Here is a 15,754-nt window from a genome sequence, read left to right as displayed (position 1 = left end):
TTTTACAAGTCAACTGTTCTAGGCTGGAGTTTTGGTTTGGTTTAGTTGTTTTTAATATGTCAGCCTTCCTGAGACAGACAGGTCCCAGGCTTATTCATTCTCAATGTTATGGTGGCTACTTCCTCCAGCTGATCATACAGAGTGCTAATTCCTTACACAAAGTTCCTGTCTCAGCACTCTCAGAATTCCAGCGATCCGAGTATGAGCCACACTGGTGTTACTGGGTCAACCAAGAAACGCCTCGCATTCTCTCCAAAACGAGCAGAAAAATTTTCCTTAGGAAATTCAAGAAATACACATCACCAGTGTCTTTCTGCTTTTTCTGCTCATTTAAAATCAGTTGCATATATTTGGGTGCCTCCTTGTCAGTCTCCCCTTCCAAGTTATCTCGCATATGACACTTGAAAGACCTCTTTCTATCTTCCGCGCCACCGTCTCAAGCCTGCCTGTCATTAATTCTCTCCTGGATGATGTCAACGGACCATAATTGAACTCCAGGCCATCGTCATTCTTGATCGTCTCAGCCTATCTCATTCCCTTCCAGCACAATAATCTTCCTAGAATCCAGCTCTGATAGTGCTGTGTCCTACCAAAAAGCTTCCATGGCTCCCTACTGCCTCCTGAATCGAGTGCAAACTCCTTAGCCTAGCTCTAAGTTTCAGCATACTTTTTTTTGTTGTTGTTGTTTAAACTACAACCACCCTAGATGTGCCCCTGTCTTATAAAGAAACTAGTCATAGTTCCTAACGCGGCCAACTACTCACATCTCCCTCCTGGAATTCTACCCAAGTCCCAGCTGCGATGCTACCTCCCTTCAGGAGGTTTGCCATCCGGTGTGTTATTCCTTCTTTTCCCAAGGCACACTCTCTGCCCGTAAACCTCTCCAAGATCCACCACCGTATTTATTCTTCCCTGCAGAGGTTTTATGCTCTCGGTCTCACCATCCCCACCGGGCGAGGGGCTACGTCTTAACTTCAGTCTTCCCAAGGCACGCTGTCCACTCCTACCTGTTAGCGTGGCACGCCTCGTGCACAGCGGACACGAATAAATGCTAGTTCGGGGAAAGGCGCGACGTGAGTTTTTTAAAACCCCGGAAGAAACACCACCGATGTCTAATAATCATGAGTCAGATCTTGCTAGCCGGGTCAGGGCAAGTCCCAAACATTTAGAAACGCAGACACGACGTCATACCCCGAACACAGAGTCTCGCACGCTGTACATACCCCTTGTTCATCCAGCTTGAGCAGCTGCTCCGAGACCTTGGGCGAATTCGAAGCCTGTCTCAGGCACTGAATGCTCAGCTCTGGAATGACGTACTCCAGAACTTCTTTGAGAGGTAGTCCCCGCGCGGTCCCGTGCCTGGCGGTGGAGGGTATGGCGTCTTCCAAAATCGCACCGCGCAGGGTTGTAAGCTGCAGGGGCAAAACAGAAGGCTTCAGAACGTCACGGAAGAGTTCGTGCTTACTCCTGGTTACTTCTCTGAGGCACAAGTTCTGAGCTGCCTTGCAGAGGAAGGAAAGGAGGTCTCCTTTCCGAGAGGAGCAGGGGAGACGACAGCTCCCGACTGGCGAAGCAAAATCAGCACAGCCTCTAAACAAAAGTGCACGGGGCTGGGGGGCTAAGCCGGGAGGGGGTTGCAACAGACGTGGGCCCGCAGAATGGGGGCGGGGGGCAGGCCGAGTGCTGCTGGGGAAACGGACGTCCCCACCGCTCTCAGACCCAACAGGACGTCGACACAGAGGAGCAGCTGGAGGTCCCGGGGCTGGGCCTGGTCACCGGCAGCCCCTCTGGCCCCTCCCTTCTCTTTCCCTATTGCCCTACTGTTCCACACCTACGTTTCTTCCATTCCTTTCTCTTTTTCTATTTAACTTTCCACTGCTGACCGGTCCTGAAGCTGAATGGGGATATCCGGTGACAGGCCCGGGCAGGGTGATTCAGGGCTCTGAGGATTCCTCACTCTCGCATGTTACCCCATGACTCGTGAGAGGTCCTCAGGTCTCTGAGGCACGCACGGGCTCGCCGTTCTGACACACGCCGCAGAGGGGAAAGCCCGGCAGCAACTCGCTCTGGCTGTACCCACCCTGACTCTGGGAAGAGAACCGTCAGCATGCAAGAGAGGCGGGGTGAGGGCTGTAGCAACGACGTCTGCCGTGCGCGTCACGCTCTAGAACACCACCGCCCAGCAGCGTTTGGGGCAACGGCGAGACTGCGCTCATCTGCGCCAGCTGATGCGGGAGCCGTGTTGGCTCCACGTGGCTACTGGGCACTTGTGACCAGCGGGTCTTCGCAATTCCATTCCGTTACTTTAAACAGCCGCGTGTGGCTCGTGGCTACTGAACGGGACAGCACGGGTCTACAACTTCAAACCCGGCACCGTGAGAGAGGGACTCACCTCCTGTCTATGCTGCGTAGAGCCCGCCATCGTCGGAGCACCTGGCCAGAGCCGCTCTGGTACACGGCCTCGTGCACACACAGGAGACTGGCAAAGGGCTCTCTCTTCTCTCTTTGACCCGGAAGGAGCCAGCCAACACCCACACGTGGCATGCTTGTCACATACGCTCCCCCTCTAAGGTCACGAGGATAAAACCTCACGTGCGGGCCAGATCTCATTCCTCGTAATCAGCCTCTCCACTGACCCGGGTGTGCGCCGTGCGCCGTTCGTACAACAACCTCGCGTTTCACGCAAAGCGAGGCAAGCGAGGCACGAAGCCAGGGCCCCGACGCGGGAGGTGTGCGGGGGCGGCATTGCCACGCTCACCCCTACTGCCGGCTCCTGCGTTTCCTGCATCAGATTTTGCACGTTCTGACATGCGCTGTCCAGGTCATAGGTGTCCCCTCTTAGCCCCTAAATCCCACATTCTTACCATTTTCCCTTTTCTACCACGTAAGGGGGAAGTAACATCGTGGCTGCCTAACATCTGTGACAGGCTCTCAATTTTTTATTTGGAATAAGATACCGCAGGCTCTGTCAAAGATCTTAAAGACTACCATCAGTGACATTCAAAAGGAAACTCAATACCTTGTCCAAAATAATCTAAAGCAGTAACTTCAGCCCAGGACAGTAACGACACACGCACGGCAGCTATTACCTCGCTCGTCCTGAAGGCCACCCGGTAGTTGAACTGGGACCCTTCTTTCTCCTTGGCGTCTTCCACCTTCTCTCTCCGGATGCTGACTGCCACTGGGCCAAGGTTTTCATCTATCCCAAAGTAGTTCTGGTGCTCTGTAACAGGAGGCAGTGGTGGCATAAAAAGAAAGGAACAAAGAACCACGTGGGTATCTCCGGGCTCGTCCGTCTGTCAAATCTCTGAAGAAATACCGCACGGGTCTGGGTACATGATTCCCCACCGGGGTTTGATCGGAGTGTTTCGTTTCCAAGTCAGATGTATTCGTACGTCTCATTTTCCACTACTTCCTCCTCTCCTGTGGCTCGTCCCCAGCTCGCGAGCAGCAGGAGGCCTCCTGTCCCCTGCCACAATTCACGGCGTCACATGAAGAGTGTCACCGGAAGGAGGGTGCTGCCCTCCTTAGAAACCGTCAAAAGAGGAATCGGGCTATTTGAAGACCATTACTGAACGGTTCCCCCCTCCTGCTGGGAAGGTCACCCTCTTTTGCGTGACCGTCGGCACCTGGACTAGCCAGGTGATCTTGGGGCCCAGTGTGGTGGCAAAGACCACCCCTGCATTAGGATGTCACTAAAGCACCTAACCGTCTAAGGTGAAATTTTATGGCAGAAAAGACATAAAAGGTCATTGGGTTGCTGCGGTCAAACTGTATCTATTAATTATTACTTTTTTAATGATTTATTTATTTTCGAGACAGAGAGAGAGAGAGCACAAGAAGGGGAGGGCAGAGAGAGAGAGGGAGACACAGAATCCAAAGCAGGCTGCAGGCTCCAACCTATCCACACAGAGCCTGACACGGGGCTCGAACCCACGAACCACGCGATCATGACCTGAGCCGAAGTCAGACGCTTAACCGACTGAGCCACCCAGGCTCCCCCAAATCTACTAATTCTATAACCTAATTCTACTAATTCTATAATCTAATTCTGTTATCACCTAATCATGCCGTTCCCATAAAATCACTGGCCCTGTAGGGTTCTAATCCATGGAGTCTCATGGCAGGAACAGATTTCTGGGGTCCTATCGTCCATCTAGCACGGGAACCCCCAAGGACACTGCTCCTCAGAGATGGTCATGAGTCTCCACATATATTCGACACCCCATATGCAAAACCACACTTACCCCCTTTGACTGGCACCTTCTGGGTTTTGGCCCATTCTTTCCTGACTCTTCATTTTTAGTTAAAAATAAATACAACGTAGCACATTTAGAAGCTTGAAGAAAACTGTGTATTCTAAAGCCTTTTGGTTATGCCAACGTTTTCTGCCACGTTAAATTTTTGAAGAAACAAGAAATGCTATTCGGAAAGTAGAAATCAGGGTGAAAACAGCACCTGCACGAGGCAGGGCAAACAGTGCCCAAAGCCAATGAGGAGTAGGGGCATTTACTTCTTTACTTTCACAATCATTTACCTCTTCACCTCTTACAACCAAATGAGATTAACGCTGACATTATTTCTCTTTACAGTCAGGGCTACGAGCAGCAAGTCAACTAATTTTAGGGGCTGCAGGATGAATTACTGACTTACTATAATCCTGGACTTACACCCTAGGAAAAAAGTCTTTGTTTTTCGCGAGTAAATTACATGCTAATTACAGCCAGGTTAACTGTCCACACTCAGTGTGGACCCTGACATGGGGCTGGATCCCATGACCCGCAGATCATGACCTGAGCTGAAATCCAGAGTAGACGCTCAACCAACTGAGCCACCCAGGTGCCCCATTTTATTTGGGTTTTAATCAACAATTTAAAAATATTCATTGAAAACAGAGACTAACAACAGTTCATTGTCTACTTCAGGCTCCCGGGTATATCATCGTTGTATTCGAGCTGGCGATAGTGACTATTAGGACTATGGCATTATACTAGATCCTGTGGAAAATGCACCTGCAAACTTAGAATGAAATCAATGTGGAATTTTCTTAGCTGTGGTTACTAACTGTCCTGACAAGAACTTGCACCTTTACCTCATTTCTCATAAGGCAGATGCATTGGGGAAAATATTTGGAAAGTGCACTAAAGCACAACCAGCCATCATCAGGCAAAAGCTTCCTTCTTAGGGCCCAATTCAGTAAGTTTCTTGCAAAAATGCTCAAGTGGATTCCCTCTTAGGGATTTGACGAACGCTGCTGACAAGAATCAAATAAGCTTCATGGGGCGCCTGGGTGGCGCAGTCGGTTAAGCGTCCGACTTCAGCCAGGTCACGATCTCGCGGTCCGTGAGTTCGAGCCCCGCGTCGGGCTCGGGGCTGATGGCTCGGAGCCTGGAGCCTGTTTCCGATTCTGTGTCTCCCTCTGTCTCTGCCCCTCCCCCGTTCATGCTCTGTCTCTCTCTGTCCCAAAAATAAATAAAAACGTTGAAAAAAAAAATATCAAATAAGCTTCAAGTTATTTTAGGGGGAAGAGGACCGACCAAGTGAGCAAAACCCCTTCTCGTGGTGAAACGGAGAGCCCAGATTAGGGGAACCGAATCATGAATTCTAATTCCTGATAACCCGAGTTCGGCCATGGGTTCTGCTCTCACACGTGGCAGGTGCTGCCCGGCCCAACAGGCTAGCGCAGCCAGGCATGGGGGCAGGGGCTGGCCACCGGGGGACACGCAGGGATTTTCTGGGGCGAGGGAGCTACCCTGCACCTTGATGGTGCTACTGGTTACTGGCCGCATCCATCTGTCAAAACTCTTAGAAATCTACACTTAAAAAGGGGTGAAGTACTATAGGTCAAGTATACCTTTGGGTTTTTTTTGTCTGTTTAAAAAAAATTTTTTTTAACATTTATTCATTTTTTGAGAGACAGAGAGAGACAGTGCGAGCATGGGAGGGGCAGACTGAGAGGGAGACACAGAATCCGAAGCAGGCTCCGGGCTCCGAGCTGTCAGCACAGAGCCTGACGCGGGGCTCGAACTCATAGACCGTCAGATCATGACCTGAGCTGAAGTGAGACGCTTAACCGACTGGGCCACCCGGGTGCCCCTACCTGGGTGAGAGGAAGAGCCACTGGTAGGTGGACGGGCCTCTGGCACAGATGGGAGTCGTGAGGATGCCCCCAGCCCCGTGGACCACCCCACGGCCCCTCGGGGAGGAGAAGTCCTGCCCCTCCGCTCAGTATTGGCTCTCTCCTGCCATGTTCCAACTGCTGCTCAGGGCTCCACCCGCCTCTACCGTCCCACCGCTGGGGTTTTGTCTCCACAGGCCTGTCTGCCTCGCTGGGCACGGTGGGCTTCCGGGAGTGTCCTTCCAAAGTGAGCCTGCCCCCCGGGGGCTCTCCTTCTGGGTCTCCTTTGTGGGTGCCCCTCTGGCTTCTCCTCGTCACCTGGATGTGTCCCAAGGCTCCACCTTTGGCCCATGGCTGTGTGTTCTGACTCTCTCTCTGTCTTTACATGTATCTGTCTGAACGTCCGTCTGTCCTTCCACCCCCCCACACCCATTTTCTCCTGTAAGTTCCTCAGTGACATCACCCCCCAACTCCCCACAGATTCCTCTCCCATAACTCCCCCAACTCGTGCCATTTCCCCCCTCGGCCTGGCACTCCTGTCGCTTTTCTGCACTTGACATTCTCAGTCATCATTTCAGACTCAACCCCACACATCGATTCCACTGGAAATATTCACCTCACCTCCAGATGAGGCTAAGTCCTTCAACTTTTATATCCTCAAGGCCTGATAGGAACTATGCCTGACCGGTGTTAAGTATTTAAAGACTTGGACTTGAATGAAGGAACTGACGTAGGCTCCCTCATTCAGAAGTTACGGTCGTACTGAACCTCAACCAGGACTATCAAAACAGAAACAAGGAGGCAGCTCATTTCATGCTGGCGAGTGCAAAAGACAGCGTGAAAGGTCTCGGCATCCAGAAATGCCGCAGGAACTGCCCCCGTGAGAGGGGCGACATGGTTTCTCGAAATATTTACAAGACTGAGAAGGGATACACCTGAGAATGTCCGCTTCCTAGCGCTGCTCAAACTGTCACAAGCTGGGAGGCTCAAAACAACACTCAATTATTGCCTCACCGCCCTGGAGGTCAGAGGCCCAAAGTCAGTTTCAACGGGCCGCAGTCAAGGCTGTGACAGGGCAACGTTCCCTAGGAAGGTTCTAGGGAAGCATCTGTTTCCCAGCCTCTTCCAGCTTTGAGAGCTGTATTCCTTGAATTCCTTCTTCTGTCTTCGAATCCAGCCCTAGATGTTGCGTCAGGGGCCACAATGCATGCTTCTCCCCAGATCTCCCTCTGCCTGCCTCTTACGTGGACACTCGGGATGGCATTCGGGGTCCAGCCAGAGAATCCGGCATGGGCTCCTGGTCTCAGATCCTTAACTTACTCACATCTGGAAAGCTGCTTTTGCCATACAAGGCAACACACACAGGGTCTGAGGATTAGGACCTGGGTATCTTCGGGGGCCAGTATTCAGTGCACCACACGCAATTCGTTTCAATCCATTCACTCAAACACCCAGCGTGGTCTATGCCTCAGCCGTGTGCCAGACCTGATAAACACAAGGACACAACATCGAGCAGGACACGGTATAGTGCCTGCTTCAAAATGGTCTAGTCCTGTGGGGCTAACACTACTGGAAACCAATGAGAAATTACACATTCCAGGTTCTGTAATATGAATAAGCATATTTAATACCAAGGAGGTACCACTAATATCCACTACAGAATCAACAATCCAGAAGAAAAAGCCACACACGCAGTCGAGGCAACTGTCACAAGGCCTATCTACTCTATTTTAACATAAGTATATGCAGAAAAATTTAAAAAGCCGCTCTCCTTGGCTTGAAAAATAGCAGGGCTCTGCTCAATCTTTCCTCACTCTTAATTCTGTTCCCACAAAAAAAATTCTTTGAATTTTGACATACTGACTATTCTAACTCACAACCACAACGTGTCCCCTCCACCTACTTAGGGTTTTCCTTCATTTTGGCTATGTTTTGTGGCTCTCTGTCATCCATTCATACCTTTCTTTAGATTTCATCCTAGGTTGTTAATTTTTTAGGATAATGTAAACAGTATCTTTCAAAATTTTTCTTTTTTTTCATGTTTATTTTTGAGAGAGAGAGAGAAAGAGAGAGACAGAGAGACAGAGGGGAAGGGCAGAGAGAAAGGGAGACACAGAATCCGAAGCAGGCTCCAGGTTCTGAGCCGTCAGCACAGAGCCCGACGCGGGGCTCGAACCCACGTACCGTGAGATCGTGACCTGAGCTGAAGTCGGACGCTCAACCGACTGAGCCACCCAGGCGCCCCTCAAAAATTCTCCATTTCTATTTGTATGTTTTTGATATGTAGAGGATTTAGATTGGAGACTTGATGATTTCTTCCTTTTAGTTTGACCAGCTTTTGCTTTTTCTACATACTCTGAAGCCATGTTTTTAGGCACTTGGAACCAACCCTTTTATCATTATGAAATCCCCCGTCTACGGTGATCCAACTTGCTTTAAAGTCCACTTCATATCCTCACACCGATCGAGCGGGGACTCAACTGTTCTAATGGGGGAACCGCAGCCATCAGTCGAGGTAGGTCTTATTTTAAGCCGATCCACGGCTCCAGGGAAACTTCTTCTGCCCCCGTCTGCAGGTACTTAGCCCAAATAAGGGGACAGGGCCGGGCATCTCACTGTGTGGACTTCCACTCAATCCCCCATCTCCAGTTAAGTGCCCCAGTCCTGCCTTTAGCTCAGCTGTTGTTCAACTTCTCCAGAATAAACCTACAGTTTTCTGCCCGGGTGGGGACGAGTGGTTAACGGACTATAAGGGACAGGAGAGAAAATCCGGCCTTTTACACATGTTTATAACTGGTCCCCTTCCCTTGCCCCGCCCCCAGCTCTTCTTCGGAGGTACCTGGCTCTGCGGTGTGGATGGGCTGCCTTCTGATGGCCTGTCGCTGCCACACGCACCCTTCCAATCTGCAAAGCTGGTGTGCCTCTTCCGTCCGCTTTGGAAGATCTTGCCTCGTGAAGCTTCTCCCTAGTTCTCTTTTCCTTCGTGGCTTTACGCCCTTTTGTTATTCCTTCGCTATCATTTTTAGTGGGGTTTTGGGAGAGGGAGAGATAACATCTGCCTCCGGTGTGCCACAATGAACTCGCAGTCCCAAACGCGTGTATTCTTAAATATGTGTAATTCTAACAAGCCTGATTAATGGTTTCTGAACCCGGGCTACGCTAACTTATCATCTGTTTAACCTCGGGTTAGTTACGTAACCCTTCTTAGCCTCAGTGCCAGCTCCCTGCCCCTCCACCATCCAATTACACATAACACACCTATCCTTAATCTGAGAGAGGTATTATAATGGAAGATATGCATGATACTGACAAAAAAAATAAATCAATCAAAAACAAAAAAGGAGTGAACATACAATAAACAGCATTGTGGGGCATTTTGATTTTGAGCCCCAACAGTCCTGCAAAGCACGAGGGTCAGCCTTGAAGGGGATTCACGCTTTTAATCTCAAAATGCCGATCTGTAATCACCTAGAGAGCTACATCCCATTCGTTGCAGTCTTTTTATGAACGCAGAGGCATATATTTTGCTGAATGAGTTCCATCAGGAACTAGAAGTTGTTTTTCTTTTAACTGGAGGAATCTGAAATTTGTATATCATCTTTTTCACCAAAGACGACAGGCAAATTTGAGACAGAACATTTTTTTTCTTTCATGTCTGCCTCCACACACTTGTTTCCAATGTTTCTCTCTCCATTTTACAAGACACGCTTTCTGAATGCAAGCGGACAGGGGACGTTCCTGCCACTTACAATCATCACATCTTTGGACATGCCAGCTCTGAGACCTCCTGGTTCTTTTCTTTTCTTTTTCTTTTCCTAAGTTCATTTATTTTATTTAGAGAGAGAGAGCGCGTCCGGGGCGGGGGTGCAGAGAGAGAGGGAGAGACAGAGAACCCCAAGCAGGCTCTGCGCTGTCAGTACAGAGCCCGGTGTAGGGGCTCAAACTCACGAACTGTGGGATCGTGACCTGAGCCCAAATCAAGAGTCGGACGCTCAACCTTCTGAGCCAGCCACCTGGCCCCCTCCTAGCCATTATCTAAGGCTAGGCTCCATACTCCCAGTTTCACCGGGGAATAGAGCAGGTGACCTGGGTGTGTTTCCAAAGAAATCATAACTCGATTCTTGGAATGGCTTAACTCGCTGTTTCAGCTTCTGTGAACCATGAAGAACTGGGAAGGTGCCCCCTCTGAAGTGTCCAGGAAGGACCCCGTTAAGCCTTCCTTAACTTAACTTGGTCCTTAAGGACCAAGGGGACACCCTGGGTCCCCTTCAGGACACCTCAGCTCGTCCACCTGCATCACGTGAGCCTTCCCATCTGTGGGCAAGGGACAGCGAGCAAGCCCCCCATCCCCAACCAGAGCTCGTCCTTATCCCAAGCACACAATTTCCAGAAAATCACTTTCAGGGTGCGTGGGATAAAACCCTCCCTTGGCAGAAAGGAAGCTAATGAAAATCCACGTATCATGCAAATACAACAGAGCAGATCAAAAAAAAAAAAAATCGGTTAACAAGATTGCAGCGCAGGAAAGGAGATTCGGCACATCTCCGTGGTGCGCATTGCTTGTCAGGAAAGAAAAATCTAACTCAGGAGAATTAAGAAGCAAAAGGGGAGGGAGTCACCTGTGACCTTAGCCCAGAGGCGGTTTCCAGGTCCTGCAGTGTCTTGGAAAGGAGATTTATCGGGTTCACGGCTAAGGAGCTGAGCAGGTGACGATCCCCAAGTCCGCGGGGCCTCCCGCGGCCAGGTGTGCAGAAGCTTCACCCACAGCTCGGCCTCACGTGATTTGTCAGGTGTTAGCACCTCACGGCCCACGGCACCATTAACAAGTCCCCCAAAGCCACAGGAGGCCCTGGATCTGGGCCCTGCGGCCCTCCCTTTACTGGGTTCAAGGGCACAGCAGCAGCTTTCCTGCTATTTTTCCATAAAACACAGTTTAACGTTTGTTCTTTCGGTGGCAAGCTGGTCACTTAATTGCTGGCTCACGGCCCATCTGGGCCACATCCACGGCTGCAGGTGGCTGCTCGCTGAGTTCCCACCTACCACGTCTCTCCTTCCCCACCTTTCCCTCCAAACAACTGCGCGTCTGCATTTTAGATCAGCTCCCCTGTTCGGAGCCCTCTTAAGACTTACAAAGGAGAAAGTCAGCAAGAGACAACGGATTAGTGAATGAACGAAGCAATGAAGGAGTTAAGAACCCTGGGGCCTGCTTTTGCAGATGGTAACGTTAAGAGTCATCAGATAACTTTAAGAAATCTCAAGCTCCCTGCTCATGTTTCATGGATTCAATTACTGAATTTACCATGATGGCGAAAAGGATGCATTTTTGCCCTGTGAAGGCTCCTTTGATCAAAATTTAACCAAAGGATTAGCCAAGCTTGAAAACCTGAGGCATTACAGCGAAAAGAACACTTAACATACCTTACATAAATGAACTCACTTCCTCCTCCCTGCCTACGAGGAGGTAACCCCGTTTCACAGATAATATTACAGAAGCTGATGCGTTAAGTGACTTGCTCGAGGTCACAGCCTGGTGTGACAGAGGGGATGCGCACCCAGGTGGGGCTGGTTTTAGGACTCTCTCGCGTACAACAACTCAGGGGTGCTGAGAGTCATGGAAGGTCTGAATTCTGAAAATCAGCTAATGCCTGGTAAAATGAACACAACTTACAGATGAGCCAACCCATCTGTTCTGAACAGAAGGACAGTATCTTGGGAGACACCGCTTTAAGAAAACCTTGAATAAAAAGGGAAAGACTGGAGAAAAAAGGCGACTGGCAGATAGGCTTCCTTTGACGACGCACCGTTTTCAGGGGTATTTGCTACAAGAATGGGAAGGAGAGCAAGCAAGAATTCGCTGCATAAAAGCTGAGAGGTGGGGGCCGTTTCCAAGGGGGGGTAGCTGTCCAGCTTTGCATGGTCCTTCTTGAGTGGGACCAAGAGTGGCATAAATCCTGGAAGGGAACAAACACAAGGCGGGGAGGATTTGCTAAGCTTCTGGGGGCTCTGAGACCTTACGTTCCAAAGACTCTGACGGCCAGCATACGGTACCAGTAAAGGGCACAGTGCAAGGAGCTCTAGCCAGTTAACTGCACGTCGGTCACGCCGTTCACGGATCCTACAGCATCGACCCTCCACTTCTCGGGAAATAACAGAACATTAGTTCCTCTTCCGCAATAGCTGACTGCAAAGCCTCTGAGGCCAAAGGGTCAACAGGCTGACATGTGCACATAGTCCTCCCCAAGTTCCTCCAACGCGGCAACAGGTGGCAGCTGTGACCTCCCCGCTGCGGCAGATGTGAGAAAGCCCGGGAAGTTCCCACCGCCAGCCACACGGAACTGGTACCACGAGAAGCCACGAGGCCGCACCTCCCGTGTATCTGGGCAGCTCCTCCCCGCTGAGAGCCGGCCGGGCCTCAATGGGAGCTCTGTCTGCGGAGGCCACGCCGGCCAGGCGGAGAGGTGAGGAGCGGAGTCGATTATGTCCGCTCAGGGAGGAATGCGGGTCTCAGAATAGTCCAATTGTTAGGTGGTCCTCAGTTCACCCGTATGAATTTAATAGTGTCCAACTCCCTATTAATTTTCTTCAGTCACTGTACAAAACCAGAGGGGGGGAAAGAAAAAGGAGCCACCAGGCATGAAATTCAGAGCAAATGCAGCCATGCATAGCTCAGCAATGGGGTTCATTTGACATGTAAGGTATACTCCCGCCCACAACTGTCACTGTCACATTAGTGAAACTTAAGTGAATACGTTTGGAAGAGGGTGGCAGACTTCATCAGACACCTTTCCCCAGCCCCCCCCCCGCCCCCCGCCATATGGTTCTATGTTTTCCCTCCTCGTCTTTTATTAACCATTACAATAAAGTACTGCCCTTTAAATGCTGTCCCAGTGGTGTGGACAATAGTTTCTTTCTAGACAGAAAGTTTTGCAAGTTCATGGAAGAGCGACTTGGACAAGGAGGATGCATGCCTTGTGACAGGTACCATTGTAAGCCCTTTACAGGAGATACATTTTTAAGTTTACTTATTTATTTTGAGAGAGGAGGGAGAGCAGGGGAGGGGCAGAGAGAGAGACAGAGACAGAGAATCCCAAGCAGGCTCTCCACAGTCGGCACAGAGCCCAATGTGGGGCTTGAACTCACGAAACCATGGGAACATGAAATCAAGAGTCAGACGCATAACCGACTGAGCCACCCAGGTGCCCCCAGGAGATGTTTTTATTGTGATCCCATTTTATACATGACTAACTGAGGCACAAAGGAGTTGAAGGACTTGCCTAAAACCGAGTTGGGATGTAAACCCAGGAATCTGGCTTCAGAAAATTCTGGACTCTTCACCATTCATAGTTAGAATGGATGGGCCCTTCTTCCTACAGGCAGGAAGGCAAATTCTCCAGCCGCCAAATGGTAAGTTGGTATCCAGACAGGCATACTCTACACATTCTAGAAGAATCTGTTTTTATTTGTTCATTTAGCACACGTATGCACAAATATTATTCTTCAGTGAAAATACCAATGACAAAAATTACCGCTGGAGAAAAAGGTGAGTTTACCTAGAGCTGGTTAGGAGTTGTTAATAAAAACAGTGAGCTTTTCTTAGAGAAGAGAGGTCCTAGAAAGAATTCTCGGAGGTGCTGCAGATCCAACAGAGGAATTCATCCCCCGGTGGTGCCAATGGCACAGCCCGGGGCAGCACAAAGACACAGGAAGGGGCCTTCAAAACTTAAAGGCTGGCATCTTGGGGCAGAAATGGACCTTGGAGAGGCCAGTCTTGCACTTTATATCATGGTGACGATGAGATTTTTGCTGGAGACCCAATCCACCCAGAGGCAGCTAAAAACTCTTCTCTGGAAAGTTCCAATCTTTTCAAAAAGAAGTCCAATCTGCTCACACTCCAGAAGTCTTGTGAAGCTAAGATGGGAAGGAGAAATCAAAGAAGTTCTCTCTGGCATCTTCCTTTTATAAGAAACAGAGAAGAAACGAAATCACAGGCGAATGATGGAACCATAAACGCCAGGTCTCCTTAAAGCACCAGACAGAAGGGAGACAAGTGGTCAAACTAAGATTAGCTTTTCAATCTATGCAACAAAACCTGCCCTGTAAAACCATTTCAGCTCCTTACAGAGGATTTCTAAAAGATACATATTTCTTTCCTTGGACTTGTTATAGAAAATCCTAAGGGGCAAGAAAAAAGAGTTGGGCATAAAGCTTTTTCTTCAGACAGTTAATTCAGCAGAAATTTGGGAGCCTGAGAAGCTAGGGTTTCCCGAAGGGCACCTCACAACCACCCTGCCTCAATGTGCACATTTCAGGGGAAATTCAAAGGGAGAATGTCTGTGCATTTCAATAAAGACAGAAGAAAATGTAAATTCCCCTGCTCTTCTAGGTAAGTTTGAGAAACATACTCCTGGCATTCCCCAGGATGCATATAGAAAGGGCTGTGGGAAAGTGACATTTTGTCAATTTCACTCTATTTGAAACACACAGTGGAGTCAGCTGCTCACAGGAATCCTAAATAGCTTAATGAAAGTAACAGGAACCTACAGGTTTCTGATACTTTTAAGAACTGCCTATAAGCTCTTTTTGTTGTTATTTTAAAGATTCTCCTGTTAAATATATCATGACAATTTAAGACTTGCCTTTTCAAAAAATTTTAAAGCAAACCATTTGGAAGCTGGTTGTGATTCAAGGAAAAGCTGCAGATAGATAGTAGAGTTTTCTCACACCCCCTGCCCAGTCTCTCAGTTGGTAACATCTTACGTTTCTTTGGTATGTTCATTCCGTTAAAGCTTGGATATTGATAGTGATATTGATCAGGCCCATCTTTATTCAGATTTCCTTAGTTTTTACCTAATGTCCTTTTTTGCTTCTAGGATCCCATCCGGGACACCCCATTGTAGTTATCTGTCATGTCTCTCACAGACTCCTGTAGACCGTGACAGTTTCTAAGACTCCTAGTTTCAGATGCCCTTGGCAGTTCTGAGGAGCAGCGGTTAGGGATTTTGCAGAGAATCTCTTGGCTAGGATCTGATATGTTTCCTCATCAGACTGAGGTTACAGGTTTGTAGGAAGACCCCAGAAATGCCATTCCCGTCATGTCAAGGTTATACGCTAACCGCATGACCTATCAATGTTGACGCTGACCTTGGTGACCTGGCTCGGGTGGTGCTTTCCAGACTTCTCCACCGCAGCTGTCCCCCCTTCCGTGCCCTATCCCTTGGAAGTGAGTCAGTCCACATTCAAGTGGGGGAGGGGAAGGGGGAGGCTAGGATTCAAATTTTTGTAGTTTTTCAAACTTTATGATATTAAAACGTACTGTATAAAAATTTACTCTTGTAGGGAGGGGCGCCTGGGTGGCGCAGTCGGTTAAGCGTCCGACTTCAGCCAGGTCACGATCTCGCGGTCCGTGAGTTCGAGCCCCGCGTCGGGCTCTGGGCTGATGGCTCAGAGCCTGGAGCCTGTTTCCGATTCTGTGTCTCCCTCTCTCTCTGCCCCTCCCCTGTTCATGCTCTGTCTCTCTCTGTCCCAAAAATAAATAAACGTTGAAAAAAAAATTTTTTTTTAATTTACTCTTGTAAGTAAAGATCTGCTTGCTAAAATGAACACTACTCTATCTGACAGGAGTCGTTTTGTAGGTAT

General features: G+C 49.3%; 1 protein-coding gene across 2 annotated transcripts in view; it reads right to left on the bottom strand.

Moving 5' to 3' along the window:
* The window catches only part of SIPA1L2 (signal induced proliferation associated 1 like 2), a 108,757-nt gene that overhangs the window by 85,905 nt on the left and 7,098 nt on the right, over positions 1 to 15,754 (bottom strand). For both annotated transcript variants that reach the window (XM_047088736.1, XM_047088735.1), the window contains exons 2-3: positions 3,090 to 3,223; positions 1,224 to 1,412 (exon numbers count right to left, since the gene is read on the bottom strand). In XM_047088736.1, coding sequence (XP_046944692.1) covers positions 1,224 to 1,412; positions 3,090 to 3,223 — 323 coding nt within the window. The remainder of the gene's footprint in view (positions 1 to 1,223; positions 1,413 to 3,089; positions 3,224 to 15,754) is intronic.

The sequence above is a fragment of the Lynx rufus genome, unplaced genomic scaffold, assembly GCF_022079265.1.
Source record: "Lynx rufus isolate CCGP_SWC_20201006 ecotype Redwood Valley unplaced genomic scaffold, mLynRuf1.p SCAF_25, whole genome shotgun sequence".
NCBI classification, from domain to species: Eukaryota; Metazoa; Chordata; class Mammalia; order Carnivora; family Felidae; genus Lynx; species Lynx rufus.
The sequence above is the reverse complement of the archived record's forward strand: the minus strand, read 5'-3'. Positions and strand labels throughout refer to the sequence as shown.